The sequence below is a fragment of the Muntiacus reevesi genome, chromosome 8 (assembly GCF_963930625.1).
Source record: "Muntiacus reevesi chromosome 8, mMunRee1.1, whole genome shotgun sequence".
Taxonomy (NCBI): domain Eukaryota; kingdom Metazoa; phylum Chordata; class Mammalia; order Artiodactyla; family Cervidae; genus Muntiacus; species Muntiacus reevesi.
Genome location: NC_089256.1, coordinates 59001887 through 59017791, shown reverse-complemented (window position 1 = coordinate 59017791; position 15905 = coordinate 59001887). Strand labels below are relative to the sequence as shown.

Below are 15905 nucleotides of genomic sequence, written 5' to 3'. Positions count from 1 at the left end.
CTCTCACTTCTGGCCTATGGCTTACAGGTGCTGGTTTCCCCTCCTTTCTGCCTTTCCTCTCCTTTATCTACTCCAGATCTGGTTTCTGTTCCTGTGAAGAACCACTTCCTCTGACCATCCTTCTCTGCTCTAATGGGTTGTCTTCACTCACTGAGGACTTGATCGGGACCGTCTGCATCAGAATTATTTCAGGGGCTTATTACAGGTGCACATTTCCAGACTTGCCCAGGCCAGCTGAATCAGAATATGAATCAGGATCTGTCATGTGGGTGGAATCTGCATTTCTGACCGAGGGTACAGGTAGGGGATGGGTGAGCCCATCACACAGTAAATTTTGAGGATGCCTCTCTAATGCTGCTGCATTTGGCAAGGTGGGCTATGGACACTAGGGATTCCTGGCTCCATCAATCACCAGCTTGGGTGGGTCACTATCTTTCTAAGCTATAGTTCCTTCTTGCAAAATGCAAAAGGGCAAAGGCTATACCCTCCAAAAGGGACATGGTGCCTGGTATGCAGTAGGTACTCAATACATGTCAGCAAGACATTCTCTGGTTACTACAGGAAAAAGGACACGTGTTTCGGTCATACTGTAATGGAGGGAAGCTGCATGCTCCAGAATTCCCCTGGCCTCCAACACCAGACCTGTCAGCCAAGTCTCATTTGCAGGAACTGAAGGCTGCATGTCCCCCTCGCATGAAGTGGAGCCTGAGCAGCTGGCTCCAAAGGAGGAGCTTTTGAGTCAAAAAGAGGATGGAGGGGTCTCCTCTGCCTACAACACAGGAGGATGAGCTGGTAGGTCCTAGGCAAAGGTATCTCCCCCCACAAAGGAGGGTGCAGGGGAGCTGAGGAGATCAACCAGATCAGGGCAGCAGAGACCCCGAATATATTTCTCGCCAGCACCTCTATCCTTTCAGAGCCCATTCACGGGTCAAGCAATGCCTCTCTCTTTTGTTTTAGTTAACAGAAAAAGAGTTGGGGACTGGAAGTCAGAGAATGAAAGCAAATCCCTTAATCTGATCCTCTATTTCCTCACTCACCAAATGGAGGGAATACTGCCCTCCAGTGTAATCATAAGAAGCAAGAAAATACCGGTAAATATGGTAAATTTTAAATCTCATAAATATAAGGGATTATTATTCTTCCTTTTTGCTTCCATTGCTCTGCTTTTAGTTTCTTTATTAAGAAAACAAAAAACCCTTTCCTTAACCCTGTTCTTCCCTCAAACTACCTATCATTTCTCCTTTTCTCTCCTTTTTTAAAAACCACCAACATTTGCAAAAGAGGCAGAGGTGATGATTGAGAGGGTCACAGTCTTGGTCTGGAGGGATTCATGTGCATATGAAACTGGGCAGCATAGTTTCCAAGACAGCAGAGAGAAGGACCTGGTTTCAGAGTGAGGCACAGTGTGTGTGCCCTAGTTCCAGCACTTCCACGTTCCGTGTCCTTAAGTCTCCTCTGTAACCTGCAGATGGTGGGGATGATAATACCTGCAGGATTGCTGTGAGGATTAGAATAAAGTCTAACGCAGTGGAGAACACATAGTAGGTGCTCAATAAATGCTAATGTCTACGTTTCACCTTCCTCCCAATCCCCAGATTTATTTATGGAAAAGACTGACACCTTTTCCCCTCAGTCATGTCTCCAACAATTTGGGAAGCAATGTCCAACCTATGCACTTGGACCAGAAGCTGAGTTCAGCAAAAACTAACTTAGCTGTGCTATATGTGATGGGAGCTGGGGGAGAAAGAGGAGTGTGCTGCTCTCCTTATACTGTGTGTGTGTTTGTATGTACATGTGTATGTACGTGTATCTGTATATGTTTATGTGTACGTGTGTGTGTGTGTGTGTGTTGCTGGAGGGCTGAGTGAGGCACATGGTAACAAACCCTTTAGTCTAAGGCAGAGGTGACCACAGAGGACTGTGGGAGCTTAAGGGGAACACAGCTCAGCCTAAGGGGTCAGTGAGTAGGAGATGCCCCAGAGGCTTAGATGCACTTAGAGGTGTGGGGAGTGGGGTTGGGAAGAGGAAAAAAGACAGGAGAAAGAGAATTCTGAGAACTAATCCAGGGAGCCAACTTGAGACCACAACGTCTTCCCTGGAGCATCGGCATTTCCATCTCTGGAAGCTCACCCAAGAATCTCCTCCTGACCTCATCCTTGGTTATTTTTTGGTGTTGCTTTTCCTTAACTATTTCAAATTATCCAAAGAGTAATAGGTCTTTTGAAAAATGTGCTGTTATTTTCTTGTGTTAGGTAAAATGATAGGGGCAGGAACTTCCTGCATAAACAAGGACAGGACTGGGTGCAGTAAGGATGTCCACACCCAGGCTGGATGCGAGGATGCCTGGACCCAAGTTGAGGCAGGGGGAAGCTGGGACAAGTAAAGAGTAGGGACCCGGAGTGGACAGTGAAAGACTAGAAACCTTCCTGCCCACCTGGGCACTTCTCTCCCATGCAGAAAAGCCATTCCTGGCCAACTCACCACGCCGATGGAGAAGTAGTTGTTCATGATGTTGTATGGGACCTGGTCTCCATTCTCCACCTCCTCTCTGGGGATGACTTCCAGATGCCAGCGGTCCAGCATCACCAAGGGGCTCTGCTCGATGTCCTTCAGGATTTTTGTCAGGCTGCCCCCTTCATAACCTGTGGAGCACAGCACTGCATTTGCCCCCAGAGCAGAAAGGCTTGGTTGCTGCTCATGCAGCTATCAGGGTGGGGCACCCCTTGGGCACCCCCAGTGTGTCCAGGCCAGAGTCACTTAGGTTTCCCGGGCCACAGAGAAGGAGAGGACAATCTGGAGTAATTAGAAAGAAGCCAGGGCGATCTGGAAGCCAGAGTGGCAGGGGCAGGGCCGGGTGCTGGCCAAAGATGGGTAGGCCTGTGTAGCTGAAGCGAGGCCTGGGGAATCAGTGTGCGGATGGCTGGGAAGCTGCACATAGGAGAACTAAGGATCTGTTCCAGCACTGTGTCATGATGCAGATGGACAATGCCATAGGCAGAATTTTAGGATAGTCCCCACATTTCTTGCCCCTGAGGGATATATACCCAGCAACCCCCAGGACCTGTGGATAAGATGGGCTAGTCAGTTGTGATTTGGTATATTATATGGCACAGCTGACTTCAAGGAGGCAAAATTATCCTAAGTGGATCTGACTTAATCAGGTGAGTCTTTAGAAAGACTGGGCTTTTCCTTAAGAAATAGGTCCGAAGCTTGAGAGGGACTGGGACTGAGGGAGAGTCTCTTTTGCCAGCTTTGAAGATAGAGGGATGAATCACGCAAGGAATGAGGAAGGCCTCTAGGATATGAGAGTGATCCCAGCTGACCACCAGCAAAGAGACAGAGACCTCAGAGCTACAAAGAATGGAATTCAGCCAACAACCTGAAAGAGTTTCGAAGGAAATTCTTCCCTTAGAGTCTTCAGAGAGGAGCACAGCCTGTTCAGTGCCCTGATTCTATCCAGTGAGGCCTAGTCACATTGTTCTAGGATTTTTTTTTTTCTTAAAGCATTTATATGGGTGCACTGGGTCTTAATTGCAGTATGTGGCATCTTGTTTCCTGACCAGGGATTGATACCAAGCCCTCCACATTGGGAGTGCAGAGTCTTAGCCATTGGACCACCAGGGAAGTCGCTGTTCTGGGATCTCTGACCTACAGCAGCTGATACAAGGATGTTTTAAGCCTCTATGTTTATAATCATTAGTTGTTACATAGTTTGTGGTTGTTTAGTGGCTAAGTCATGTCTGACGCTTTGCAACCCCATGGACTATAGCCCTCCAGGCTCCGCTGTCCATGGGATTTCCCAAGTAAGAATACTGGAGTGGGTTGCCATTTCCTTCTCCAGGGGATCTTCCCCACCCAGGAATTGAACCCTCCTCTCCTGTGTCTCCTGCATTGGCATGCAGATACTTGACCATTGAGCAACCAGGAAAGCCCTTGTTTGTACACAGTAGCAATGGAAAACTAATGTATCAAGTGAACTGTAAGTAAGAAGTTGGTGGGAGAGACAGTCTTTTCTTTCAAATAACACTTCCATGTTCCTGCTTACCTCTGGGACAAACTTGAAGAGCATTTTCAAGCTGTCAGGGGTCTGGTCAGCATCTCAGGGGATGCATCACAAGATAGCAATGAAAGTAATGAGGTAGCTGAGGGCCTTGATGCTAACTGGGAACACAGAGCTGCGGAAAATTTGTGCCTCACTCTGCTCCCTAGATGCCCAGAGTCTGAGGCCACAGTCTGCTTGTCCCTCTTGAGTAGAGGGTCCTTCCCAAGCCCAGTGTGTGGCTGAGGACCCTGGCAGCTCTTCCCAGGCCTGCCAGCTTCCTTCTGGGGCTAGCTTCTGCTTGCTCTGCCCCCGCCCTCCAAGCAGGCACATTTACCGCTACGGGCCTGGTCTTGGCTCACTCCCAGAATTGATCAGCCATCTGGAGTCTCATCCCAATTCTGCCTGCCAGCCTGATCCGTCCGCTCCAAGTGCTGTCCTGAACCTCTCCACTCTCTGGAGCGTGCTCAGCCTTGTGGGGGCTGCTGCAGTTTGCAGAGTTCTTAGCTCCTGCCCATTGCCCTATAAGCTGGTTACTACTCTGAGGTCCCCTTTAGGGGAATTTCAGAATGAGAGGCCCTGGCCCTGGGATGATCTGAAATGCCCCTGGTAACTGGTTAATTGGACTTTTCAGTCTGCATTCTGAGTCCCAATTCAGAAGAAGGTCAGTAATTTGGAGAGGGGAAATTTCAGGCAGAAAAATTCCTACATGAGCCCTGACTGGGATGAACCCTGGAGAGGAGACAAAGGAGTTGACTTGTTCTGCAGAAGGAGAACAAGTGGCTCAGTGGTAAAGAATCTGCCTGCAATGAAGGAGCCCTGGGTCAGGGAGATCCCCTGGAGAAGGGCATGGCAACCCACTCCAGTATTCTTGCCTGGAGAATCCCATGGTTGGAGGAGCCTAGGGGGCTACAGTTTGTGGGGTCACACAGAGTTGGCCACGAATGAAGCAACTTAGCACACAAGCACACACATAGAAGGAGACAGATTCAAAGTCGAGAGTTTCAGGCTGATAGTAAATCTTGTGAAGGGCATTCACAGGCCCTGGCACCAGGGAAAAGGCATGGATTAGAGATGACCCCAGGGTTGAGTATTTCTCCATGGAATGTAATCCTTAAGAGGGGAGCTAGCCTAGCTCTGCAGAGCCTTCCTGTAGACTGGGGTGCTTGTCCCTAGGATAGTGCCCCTCCCACGCAGACTCACCTCCTCCCCAGCGGAGACAGCGGGCCAGGTCATTTCCTGTTCCAAGAGGCAGGACAGCCACAGGTGGATGCTTTGCAAAGTTGGCCTTATCTGCAACCCAGGAAGAGGAAGAGAGAACCATAGGCCACATGATTACAGAACGTTTAAGTTGTTCAGTTATCTCTTACCTAATGCTTGAAAGCCTCTATGGCACTCTTTGTTTGAATACTTCTCCTTTTGGGGAACTCACTACTTCCTAAAGCTATCTCTTCCATCTGCAGTAAGCTAACCACTGCAAAGGAGCCTTCATATTGAGCTAAATCTGTCTCCAAGTAACTTATACCTGGTTCATCCTCATTTCATCCTAATTCTTTCCAAAGGGTGACAGTGGTATACCTCAAAAACATTGGTTTGCATAGTTTTAATCTTCAATGATAACAAGCATTTACCACACTTATCCCTTAGACAGACCCTGCAAGATATTATCATTCACATGAATGAAGAAATAGAGATTCATGGAGGGAAAGTCGTTCTAGAGCCAGCATCCAAACCCAGATTTCTGCACCTCCAAGTCCAAACTCCTCCTTTCTTCAGAGTCTAAGCAGTTGCATAAATAGTAAAACAGGTGGGTCTGAGACATCAGAAACTGAAGATGCCTCAGCTCAAGTCATTCAGGTTCAAAAGCTTAAAAATAACATTGTGTCTAACAAGCCAAACCCTGAGATGTTATCTGGCACCTAGGGAACAGTTTGCCACTTCCACCACCTCCCAGACTTGCAAACACACAGAGTCCTGATCCTATCTCCCACGATGGCTGTGATGGAGCATCAGGTCAAGCCATTAGAGAAAGCATAGCATAACGTGTCTGTTTTCATCTGGCTGCATATCTACAGCAGCATGTTGACTGCTCTGGGAAAGCTGAAGGAGGCCAGACACCCACTGGGTTCCAGGGGATATCACTATAAAGCTCAGAGCATCTGATGCCAGGGAAGGATGAGGGTGATGTGACTGGGGAGCATGGCTGGGGATGGAGTGGGGGGCAGTGCAAGAATCATCATCCTGCATGAGGTTCACGCCAGGGCTGTCCCAGCAGAACAGGTGACCGCCCCCCTCCCCAACCTCCGACCGTCCCCACAGGTGGTCATACTCATGCCGGAAATGGCTGAGGCAAGACTCAGGGCTGAGGTTACTGCCAGGAGGGTTGAGATGGAGTAAGTTGGTGGACTCTCTCATTCCCCAGAACAATGCATTTATGCCTCTGGCCTTTGCTGGGACTCTTCCTTTCCCCGGAAGACCCTTGTTTGTTTAAGTCTGCCCCTTCTTCTGTGGCTCGCTTTGCAGCAGATCAACCATCCTCACAGTGCTGAAGTTAGACACCTGGATGTAATTCTAGATTTTTCCTTCTCCCTCACCACACTTCTGCTCACACATCAATTTCCACATGTTGACTCCATAGCTTTCCAGGCAATCTCTCCTCTCCCTCCCATGGTGCTGGCTGAGTTCTGACACAGTTTGAGTCCTTCCCACTGGTATTGCTGCAGCGGCCCGTCTCTGTCCTCTTGGTGTCCAGTTTCACCCCCTGGTATGTTCTCCACAGGTCCACCTGGGCAGGCAATCCTTGAACCACAAGCCTGATCACACTAGTCTACCATTTTGCCTTCTGCCATGACTCCCATCACTCCTTAGCCTGGCAGCAAAGCCCTTCTCAGCCCTGCCCTCCTCTCTAGCCTCACCCTTCTCACGTCCTGCTTCCCACTCACCATGTCAACATGTGGTTCAATGCAGAGGCCCTTCCTGGTTGGCCTAGTCTAGACCTCGTGCCTCTCCAGAGTGCTTCTCTAGTGCCAGGGATGATCTCATTCACACTATTTTGTACATGACTACTTGTTTGTTCCCCAAATGTACTGTGACCTTCCTGGGGGACCTGTATCTCATTTGTCGTTGTGGCTCTACACCTTTACTGAAGGCCTAGATGCTGTGCTAGGTGCTCCAGCTCTAATAGCAAGCAGAAAAAAAAAAAAAAAGACATGGCTCTGGCTTTCATGGTACCTACGGTTGAGAGGGAGAGATAGCTATTAACGAGGTAATTGGTGCATAATTTTAAATGCATACTAGGAAAGAGGGGACTGTGGTCCTGTAATGAGTGATCAGGGAAGGCTTCCCCAAGGAAGGCTGAGGTCTGAAGTAGAAGCCGACCAAGCAAAGGCGAGGGGAGCAGAACAGACAGGCCCTTTGGTAGAAGGGACACTAGTGTCTTCAAGGGTCAGAAAGGGATTGAGTGTTTGAGGGGGAGGGTGGGGGTAGGAAATGAGGCTGGAAGGGTGGGCAGCTGCTAGGCACCGCTTAGGGCCCCCTGAAGCATTGGTAATATCTTTATCTAAAAATCCTGGGAAGCCACTGATGTGCTTCACACACATCACAAACCCATTGACATTCAGGAAGGACCACTCTGGCTATTGCATGAGAACAGATTAGAGAGCTAAAATGGGGCGGCAGAGAGCACTGAACAAGGGCCTCAATCTCTTGAATGAATGAATGAATGAACATTGTCCAGTTATTCCTTTTACTCTTGTTTTTTAATCTCTGTTTTTTAACCTGTGAAAAAAACAGATCACCTCACATGCTCTTTCTGTTCTGGGCAGCATGTATCACCTGTGTTCTCTGCAGATGAATTTTATAAAGCTTGTCCGCAACCCTACTTTCTCCTTCCTGATGGAGACGGAATCCTACAAGCAGCTCCTAGCACTGCAGCCATCCACTCTCTGCTGATCAGCTTTCTCTTCCCCGGCTCCCAGAGGATGCCTGCCTCCTCCCACAAACAACTCCAGAGCCCTACGTGACAAGAGAGCGTGGGTGGCTGCTTGGCAGGGCCGTGTCCATGGAAACCAAAGTGCCTGTGGGGGAGCAGATGTGGCAGGTGTGGGGGATGCCTGTCCCAACCCAGGTGGTTTGCTTACGACCCCTGGGGGCCCAGCCTTCACCACCCTGTTCAGAGTCTATCCTGGCCCATCCTCCACTCCCCTCTTCCCAGAGGAAGTCCTTGTCTCCCACAGGAAGTCAGCATATCCTGTGGGCTCCATCTTCCAAAGCTATCCAGACCCTCTGACTCCTCCTTACCACCTCCTCTGTCTCTACTATGGTTCACGGCCCAGGTCCCCTCCTTGGGTCTCTGCAGGAGCCTCCTAACTGGTCTCCCAGCTCCCACCCTTTTCAGTTTCTGTAATCTGTTGTGCCCCTACTTTGCTCGAAACAATCTAGCATCTTGGGACCTTCGCAGTGTGATAGCTGCATTCCGTGTCATGTCGTCCAAGTCCTGGTGACTTGGCCCTGCTTTATCTCTGTTTTATCCCCGGCCCCTCTCCCCTCACGGACTCCACCCTGGGCACGCTCTGCAGCCTCCTCACTGGCCGTCTCCTGCTCCTGCCTCAGGGCTTTTGTATCTGCTGTTCCTTCTGCTTGAATTACTCTTTCCTGGGGCATCCGTGAAGCTCACTCTCCTGCAGGTCTCCATGCAAATGTCATCTGCTCCTCAGGGCCTTCAAAACCACCCTGTCTTAGTTTGCAACTCTGCTCCCACTGCTGAGCTCCCTTTGCCCATTTTCTGCTGTTCTCTCTTTTTTTTTTTAAATCACTTTCTGTCATACTGTATTTTCACTTATTTATTTTCTGCCTGCCTCTTCCCTCTAGAAGGAAGCTCCATGAGGGTGAGAAGTGTCCTTTATTTACTGCTGCATCATCACCAGGGCTTCCACGGGGGCTGAGCACACTGGAGGTACACAGGTAGGATCTGGGGAACAAAGGATGAAAACAGCCAAGCAGCCCAGGCTTCATGCTCTGGACTATCTCCACAATTCCCTTGGCTGATTTCCTGAGTTTATGTTCTATATCTCAGTGTTTATCTGCGCTCTCCAGGGTTAGATCTTGAATGTATCCCTCGTCCCAGAATTTCAGTCATTCTCCATCATTTACTGGTGGTACTGTGTCCAAGGACCCACAAGTCCAGGCAGGCCTCCTGATTCCCAGCCCGGACCCTCCCCACCATCCCTATCACCCTTTCGATCAAGGCATATTGGACATAACCCATCGTAGCTTTTCTTTGCTTGAACTGATCTGAGCTTTCTGGATGTGCTTTCTGGGCTCTGGGCTCTAGGTGTTCATCTCAAGGTGACTTGCCCTGCACTATGCATCTATTCTTAGTTTTCTTGCCTTTATCCAGCACCCTGGACATGCCTGGGAGAAGGCAAAGGCAACCCACTCCAGTACTCTTGCCTGGGAAATCCCATGGACGGAGGAGCCTGGTAGGCTACAGTCCATGGGGTCACAAAGAGAGGGACACAACTGAGTGACTTCACTTTCACTTTTCACTTTCATGCACTGGAGAAGGAAATGGCAACCCACTCCAGTATTTTTGCCTGGAGAATCCCTGGGATGGCAGCCTGGTGGGCTGCCGTCTATGGGGTCGCACATAATCGGACATGACTGATGAGATTTAGCAGCAGCAGCAGTAGCAGGACCTTCCTGGAGTCCCAGTCCTGTTGCCTTTCCCCCCAGTCTCCTTATCTGGCCTGTCTTGCAACTGCCCAAATCCTGCCCATGATAGATATTTTTGAAGCAAGGCCTGAGACTAAGCTGTTAACATCTGTACATGTGGGAATCCTTCCATTGTGTTTTCTTTCTTTTGTCCACCCGAAGTAGGTATTTAGTGAAGCACTCGTCCAAGAGTAGAAACAATGATAAACAAGACATGGTTCCATTTCTCTTTTTTATTACCTTCCTCTGACTTTAAATATGGGCTTCCCAGGTGGTGCTAGTGGTAAAGAACCCGCCTGCAAAGCAGGAGACGTGGGTTCCATCCCTGAGTCAGGAAGATCCCCTGGAGGAGGGCATGGCAACCCACTCCAATATTCTTGCCTGGAGAATCCCATGGACAGAAGAGCCTGGCAGTCTATAGTCCATGGAGTTGCAAAGAGACATGACTGACGCAACTTAGCACGCACATGTACAACTTTAAATACACTTATTGTAAATCAACTACAAAGGTCCTTCCAGCTCATTCTTACCAATGCAATCCAAAATCCAGCCAACTGTCCCATCACCTCCACAGGCCAAAACACGGAAGTCTGGAGTATCGCGGAAAAAGTTAAGTCTGGGAAGTAGAAAGGCCAAAATGGTTTTGTTTATAGGCTGACCTTTGACACTCCTTGAGTAAGAGTCCCCCTACCCCACCCCAACACCCTGCTCCCTTCCCTGGAAGCATATTATGACCTTGACTCCTTTTGGGGTTAAAAGGGTCACTCAGTCTTCTGAAACCAGAGCGTACTAAGCAATGCCATTGAGTATGAACCCCATGGAGCCATCTTTGTCTAAGGAGATTCTGACTCAATATTCAACACAGAAAATGGTGTTCTAGAAAATGTCTATGATTTATGCAGAGGAATCCACAGTTTGCTTATTTTGGCACCAATACAATTAAACCCCAACATCTGCCTCCTCTCCGCCTCTCTTACCTGCTCTGTCCTCAAAACCTCTGAGATGCATTGAACTAGCTGAATCTTCATCCCACCCCAGACCTAAGTGGAGTGAGCACCATCTCCCCTCAGAGGTCTTAACCCTGTAGAGCAGGGTTCTTAACCTGGGGTGCATATCTAAGGGGTCTGTGGGTAGAATCCAGAGGGCCTTGAACTCGAAAAAAATGTTACACTATTATCTTCCCTAAACTCTAACTGAAAATTAGCATTTCCTTCAACAATACCTGTGACTTTGTTAAGCAGCCGAAATGACAGGTATTTCAATGTTTTACTACAGTTGTGGCAGGCATTTTCTATTATCACTTCTGCTCATTACTGTTTTAATTTACAGCCGCTATTAGGCCCGCCTCTGGAAATTGCTATGTAATGTCTTAATAAATCACGTGTATTTTCCTGTCACAGATTTGTTGTAACCTTTAGTAACTGTCTTTTCAATAAAATTTCCCTGGGTATTCCTATATACTTCACTTTATACATTAAAAATATTATCTTAATATTAAGAGGGGGTCCATAGGCTCCATGAGACTGCCAAATGGGTTCCTGGTGCAAAAAGGTTAAGAACCTCTGCCGTAGCACAGACAGGATCTGGGGAGGCCTCGGGGTGGGGCTTGAGAAGCTGAAGCCCAGGACTTCCTCTTTGCCCTGCTTGGTGATCTGAGGAGACCCCTGGGGTCTTCTGCCAATGCAGGTGTGGGCAAATTAACGTCCCCTCCTGGCCTTTCTCTTGTAGAACTCTTCTCTCTTGTAGAAGTGGATTCTGAATGAAGGCTACCTTCAGCTAGACAGCCTCTCTGCTTACAGCCTGACATATACAGCAGAGAGAGATACTCAGGGCACAGTGGGCCTAGAAGCAGCCACCAGGCTTGTCATCCTGGGCAAAGCCAATTTAGGATGGATGCGGTTAAGGGGCAGTACTGTCTGTATTCAGGTGTCAAAATGCCCTAGAAGAGAGCAGGCTGGTAAAGGCATCTGTGGGCTGCTGCTCAGTCACAACTCACAAATGGAGCAGTCATTAGCCATCCCATGATGGCACGTGCAGCAGTACAGGTGGGCTTTATTTTGACATTAATTTTATAGGTAAGTCATGGCAGAGGTGCTGAATTTGCACTCATGTTTCTTTCCCCTTTAGTGGTCTTGTATCATCACTGCCATAAATAATAGCTGTGTGTCAAACAGCTGAAGACAGAGTCTCTTCTTACTTATTTTTAAAAATGAAAAATACTTAAAAAAATTTTTGGCTATGCTGCATGGCAATTGGGATCTTAGTTTCCTCACCAGGAATTGAACACACACCCCCTGCAGTGGAAGTACAAAGTCCTAACCACTGGACCACCAGGGGAGTCCTCAGAGTCCCTTTTTAGAGTCTTTACCCAGACCCTCTTAAGGTCTTGGTGAGCCAAGCATAGCAATGCAAGTTTGGATGTTGGAAACCCCAGCCCAGGAAGCCCAGATCTGAGGACTGGCACTGAGACAGCCTCAGGCTGGCCGGCCAACGTCTCTAGTGCACTGGCTCCGGCTGGTAAGAAGGTCGCAGTCTTTGGGCGCCTTCCAGCCCCAGTGCTGGAGGAACTTCTGATTACAGGGCTCATCATGTCACGGCTCCTCCCACAGAACTTGGGGAGAGCTGCAGAGGGGCTGCCTCATCTCCTTTTGTTGCTCCCCATCTCCTCAACACAGGGAAATAGCCAATAGGCAAATGACAGGAGACGGGCCGGTGGGGGTGGGGAAGGGGTGCACCGAACAACCTCTAAACTGGATGATTCAGGAAAAAATGTGATTCATCGAACAACTAATTGTCTTGATCCTAAAATGCCTCGACAACAGAACATGCCGTGGAACTCTGAGTCAGCCGTATAGATTTCTGAAACACCGACAGACAGTGCTAAGAAAACTCTTTTCTTCTCCCTGATGATTCAGTATGAAGATGCCAGCTAATACAGCCTTGCGAATAAGTTAATTTACCAGCCTGCCCTTCTGGCCAATCCTACATATGACATTTGCAATTTTTCCCTCTTACAAAATCAGTAGCTTTTTCTGGGATAAAGTAGACTAGGCTGCTTCCCAGAGTCAGCTGTAATGGGTGTTCCTCAGTACCTCCAGGAGGAAGTAAGAGTAGATAATGAGGAAAAGAAGAGAAAAGGAGTGAAGTGGTAGGAAGGACAAGTCTATGGATGAAAGAGATTAAAAAAAATAAACAAACCACCCAGAAAGCTATCCTCTTTAGAGATTACAGGGGGTGGGGGAGAAATAAGAAGTAAAGATTGTGTCTCCATACCCTGGAGTAGGCCCCCCATTGTCCAGGTTGAAAACTTGTTTGGGGTTGAGCAGATAGTGGAATTTCCGAAGAATTCTATGGAAAAAAAAGAAAGAGAGAGAGAGAGACCGAGACAGAGAAGGGGAATGTCATTGTGAGAAGTCATAGGAGGGCAAGTACCTCTCCAGCCCAGTGATGGTGGGAACGTGGGTTTCTTTAAACCCAAGAAGGGGAAGACTGCACATAGGTCCTGCAGACCCTGAACTCCCAGGTCCAGCTGGCCTCACCCAGGCCCTCACCCTGGCTCAAAGTCTCCCCACCATCCAAGATTCTAGTCTCCGACCCCAGGAGTAGCACCCCTTGCACAGAGGACCATGCAGAGCAACCCAGAGAACAGAACTCACATTCTCCTGAGGGCTTCTCCTTCATGGAGAACTTCTCCCAAATGTTCTGCATGTTCTAGGTAGTATGATTCTGCTCTTTGTGGACTAGACAAAGATCCCCCAAGTCCTGGGGTCAGGAGGCCATGCAGGAAGTGGAGTTAGGGCAGAGGAGCACTGGGGGCAGTAGCCACATCTAGGCTTGGTTTCAAGGCTTCAGCTTGAGGCTAAATAGGTCAGTTCAGAAAGGGTGGTCTGTCCCTAGGATTGGGGTTGGGGGGGGTGTCTCATAATTCTTGTTTAAGATCTGCTTGTTATTTTTTAAAGCGTGGATTCCAGATCACCATGTCAACAATTCATTGCCTCAGAGCTGAACACAGGAGGCAGAGCTGCTCTGCCCATCCCCCACTCTCTGCAGACTGGGCATATCCTTCACTGATGAGATGTGTGCCCTGCTCTCTCGGGGTGGCATAGTCTAAGAAGACTCAACCAGGTGCCTCTGCCATGTCTCTTAAATCAAGAAAAGACTCGGAAGCCAGGGAACTTAACAGGCATCTCAGAACTTGGCCTGATTCTGGGAAACAGAATAATGGCCCATGTGACAAGCCCTAAGCACTATGTCTATCTTAATACTCGCAAAACCCCCATGGGAGGAGAAATGATTACTATCTTTATTTTACAGAGGATGAAACCAAGGCACAGGGACGTTAAGTCACTTGGACCAGGTCATCAAATGATGTGTGGTAGGGCTGAGACTGGACCACAGATCTGCCATCTCTGTAGCCCACTTGGTTATGGCTGAGGGGAAGAAAGGACCCGGATGAGGTTGTTCTAGCCTCTCCATCTCAAAAAAGAAGAGAACATACCTTTCTCCTTGTCTCCCTCCACTCTTGGGGTTCACCAAGACCAGCAGGGGGTGGGTACCCGGAGTGGGGATGATCTTATACTTCAAAGGCAAAAGAAAAAGAAGTTAGCTGTGTTTCAGCCCACAGGAAGGAATGCGATGAGAGTGGATACTAAGACAGGTCCCGGGAGAGGCAGCTGGGAAGCAGATCCAGGCATGGGGTAGAGGAGGTCAGGAGGCAGTAGGTGCTGCTCCACTGGCTTAATCTGAGGGATTAAGCAGTTAAGTGTCTCCAGCCTAAGTGGTTTTTAAGTAGCATTAATGGTGACAAGGGTTTGAGGTGGGGATCAGAGATGGGGCTTCAAATTATTCAGCAATGGTATGGCTTTGTGCCCACAGCACAAGATTAGCTTTTGTGAAGATACAACTGAAATGATCTTAGAAAATATGGCCATCCGTATGTCCTATACCTAAATAGAATGGAGCTAATCATCACTTCCACCCCCGGCATCTTTCAAATCCACATTTGCAGCCCCAATTTTCCTCCCGAGCTCTGGTTCCACCTTTCTCACTGTCAAAGGGGGTATCTTCAGCCACTGGAACATGCCCCAGATCTGACTTACCTTCTTTCCCCCCAAAACTGGTCCTTTCTCCTGGCTACTATTATTATTCATCCAGTCACCCAGGGAAGACCCTGTTCTGCCAGCTCTTCCCCTGGAATGTCTCACTACCTCCGGCAGCTGCCACAATGCCCACACTGCTCAGGCCTTTCTCACCTCAGATGAAGCCCGTAAGCTGCCCCCACGCAGTTCTTTCCCAGGTATCACTAGTCCTACCACTCCTGCTCAAAATCCTTTAATGACAGCTCATTACCCAGAGGATAAAATCCAAACCTGCTAACCTGGCCTGCAAGGTATTTATGTGTCGCCCCATTCTATCATTCTCCCTTAATCACTCTAACCTTCACTGCAGTTCCAGCCAAGTCTGGCTCTTACCCTCTAGTGAGTGAATTCCCACCCTGTGGGGCTGCTCACACTGGTTTCGTCTCCTCCTCAATGCCCTGAAATGCCTATTTCCTTCATAGAAACCTTAAGAAAAACTTCTCATCCTCAAGGCCCAATTCAAGACCTACTTCATCTATGAAGTTTTGCTTGATCATTGCAATGAAAACTATTGCACTTGAAGCATATAATATCTTCTGGGTTTCGTTTGGTATTGTTTATTTGCATGTTTTTATTTTTTATTTTCTGAGGTGAAGCGAAAGTGAAAGTGTTAGTCACTTAGTCCTGTCTGACTCTTTGTGACCACATAGACTGTAGCCCACCAGGCTCCTCTGTCCATGTAATTCTCTAGGCGAGAATATTGGAGTGGGTAGCCATTCCCTTTGCCAGGGGATCTTCCCGGCCCAGGGATCGAACCTGGGTCTCCTGCATTGCAGGCAGATCCTTTACCATCTGAACACCAGGGAAGTCAAATGTCTCAAAACATCAACTGGATATTAAATGTCTCAAGGGCAGGGTGGGAGTATGTGTAACCCTCCTACCAAGGATCCCATTGCCCCAGAGACAAGTGTACTCAGTAAATACTTGTAGCTTCAGCAGAAGGATACACCAATACAGAGGTGCAGCACTGCTCCATATTCACTGTCTTATGCCTACTTTTCCATATCTCAAGCTAA

The 15905-nt window shown here is 48.5% G+C and overlaps 1 protein-coding gene across 3 annotated transcripts in view; it reads right to left on the bottom strand.

Annotated features, from left to right (window-relative positions):
* DGKG (diacylglycerol kinase gamma) overlaps positions 1 to 15905 on the bottom strand; it is a 210196-nt gene that overhangs the window by 91079 nt on the left and 103212 nt on the right. For 2 of the 3 annotated variants that reach the window (XM_065942306.1, XM_065942309.1), the window contains 5 exons: positions 14250 to 14329; positions 13025 to 13099; positions 10282 to 10367; positions 5243 to 5332; positions 2482 to 2642 (listed from right to left, as the gene is read on the bottom strand). In XM_065942306.1, coding sequence (XP_065798378.1) covers positions 2482 to 2642; positions 5243 to 5332; positions 10282 to 10367; positions 13025 to 13099; positions 14250 to 14329 — 492 coding nt within the window. The remainder of the gene's footprint in view (positions 1 to 2481; positions 2643 to 5242; positions 5333 to 10281; positions 10368 to 13024; positions 13100 to 14249; positions 14330 to 15905) is intronic. The other variant, XM_065942308.1, reaches the window with a different exon arrangement.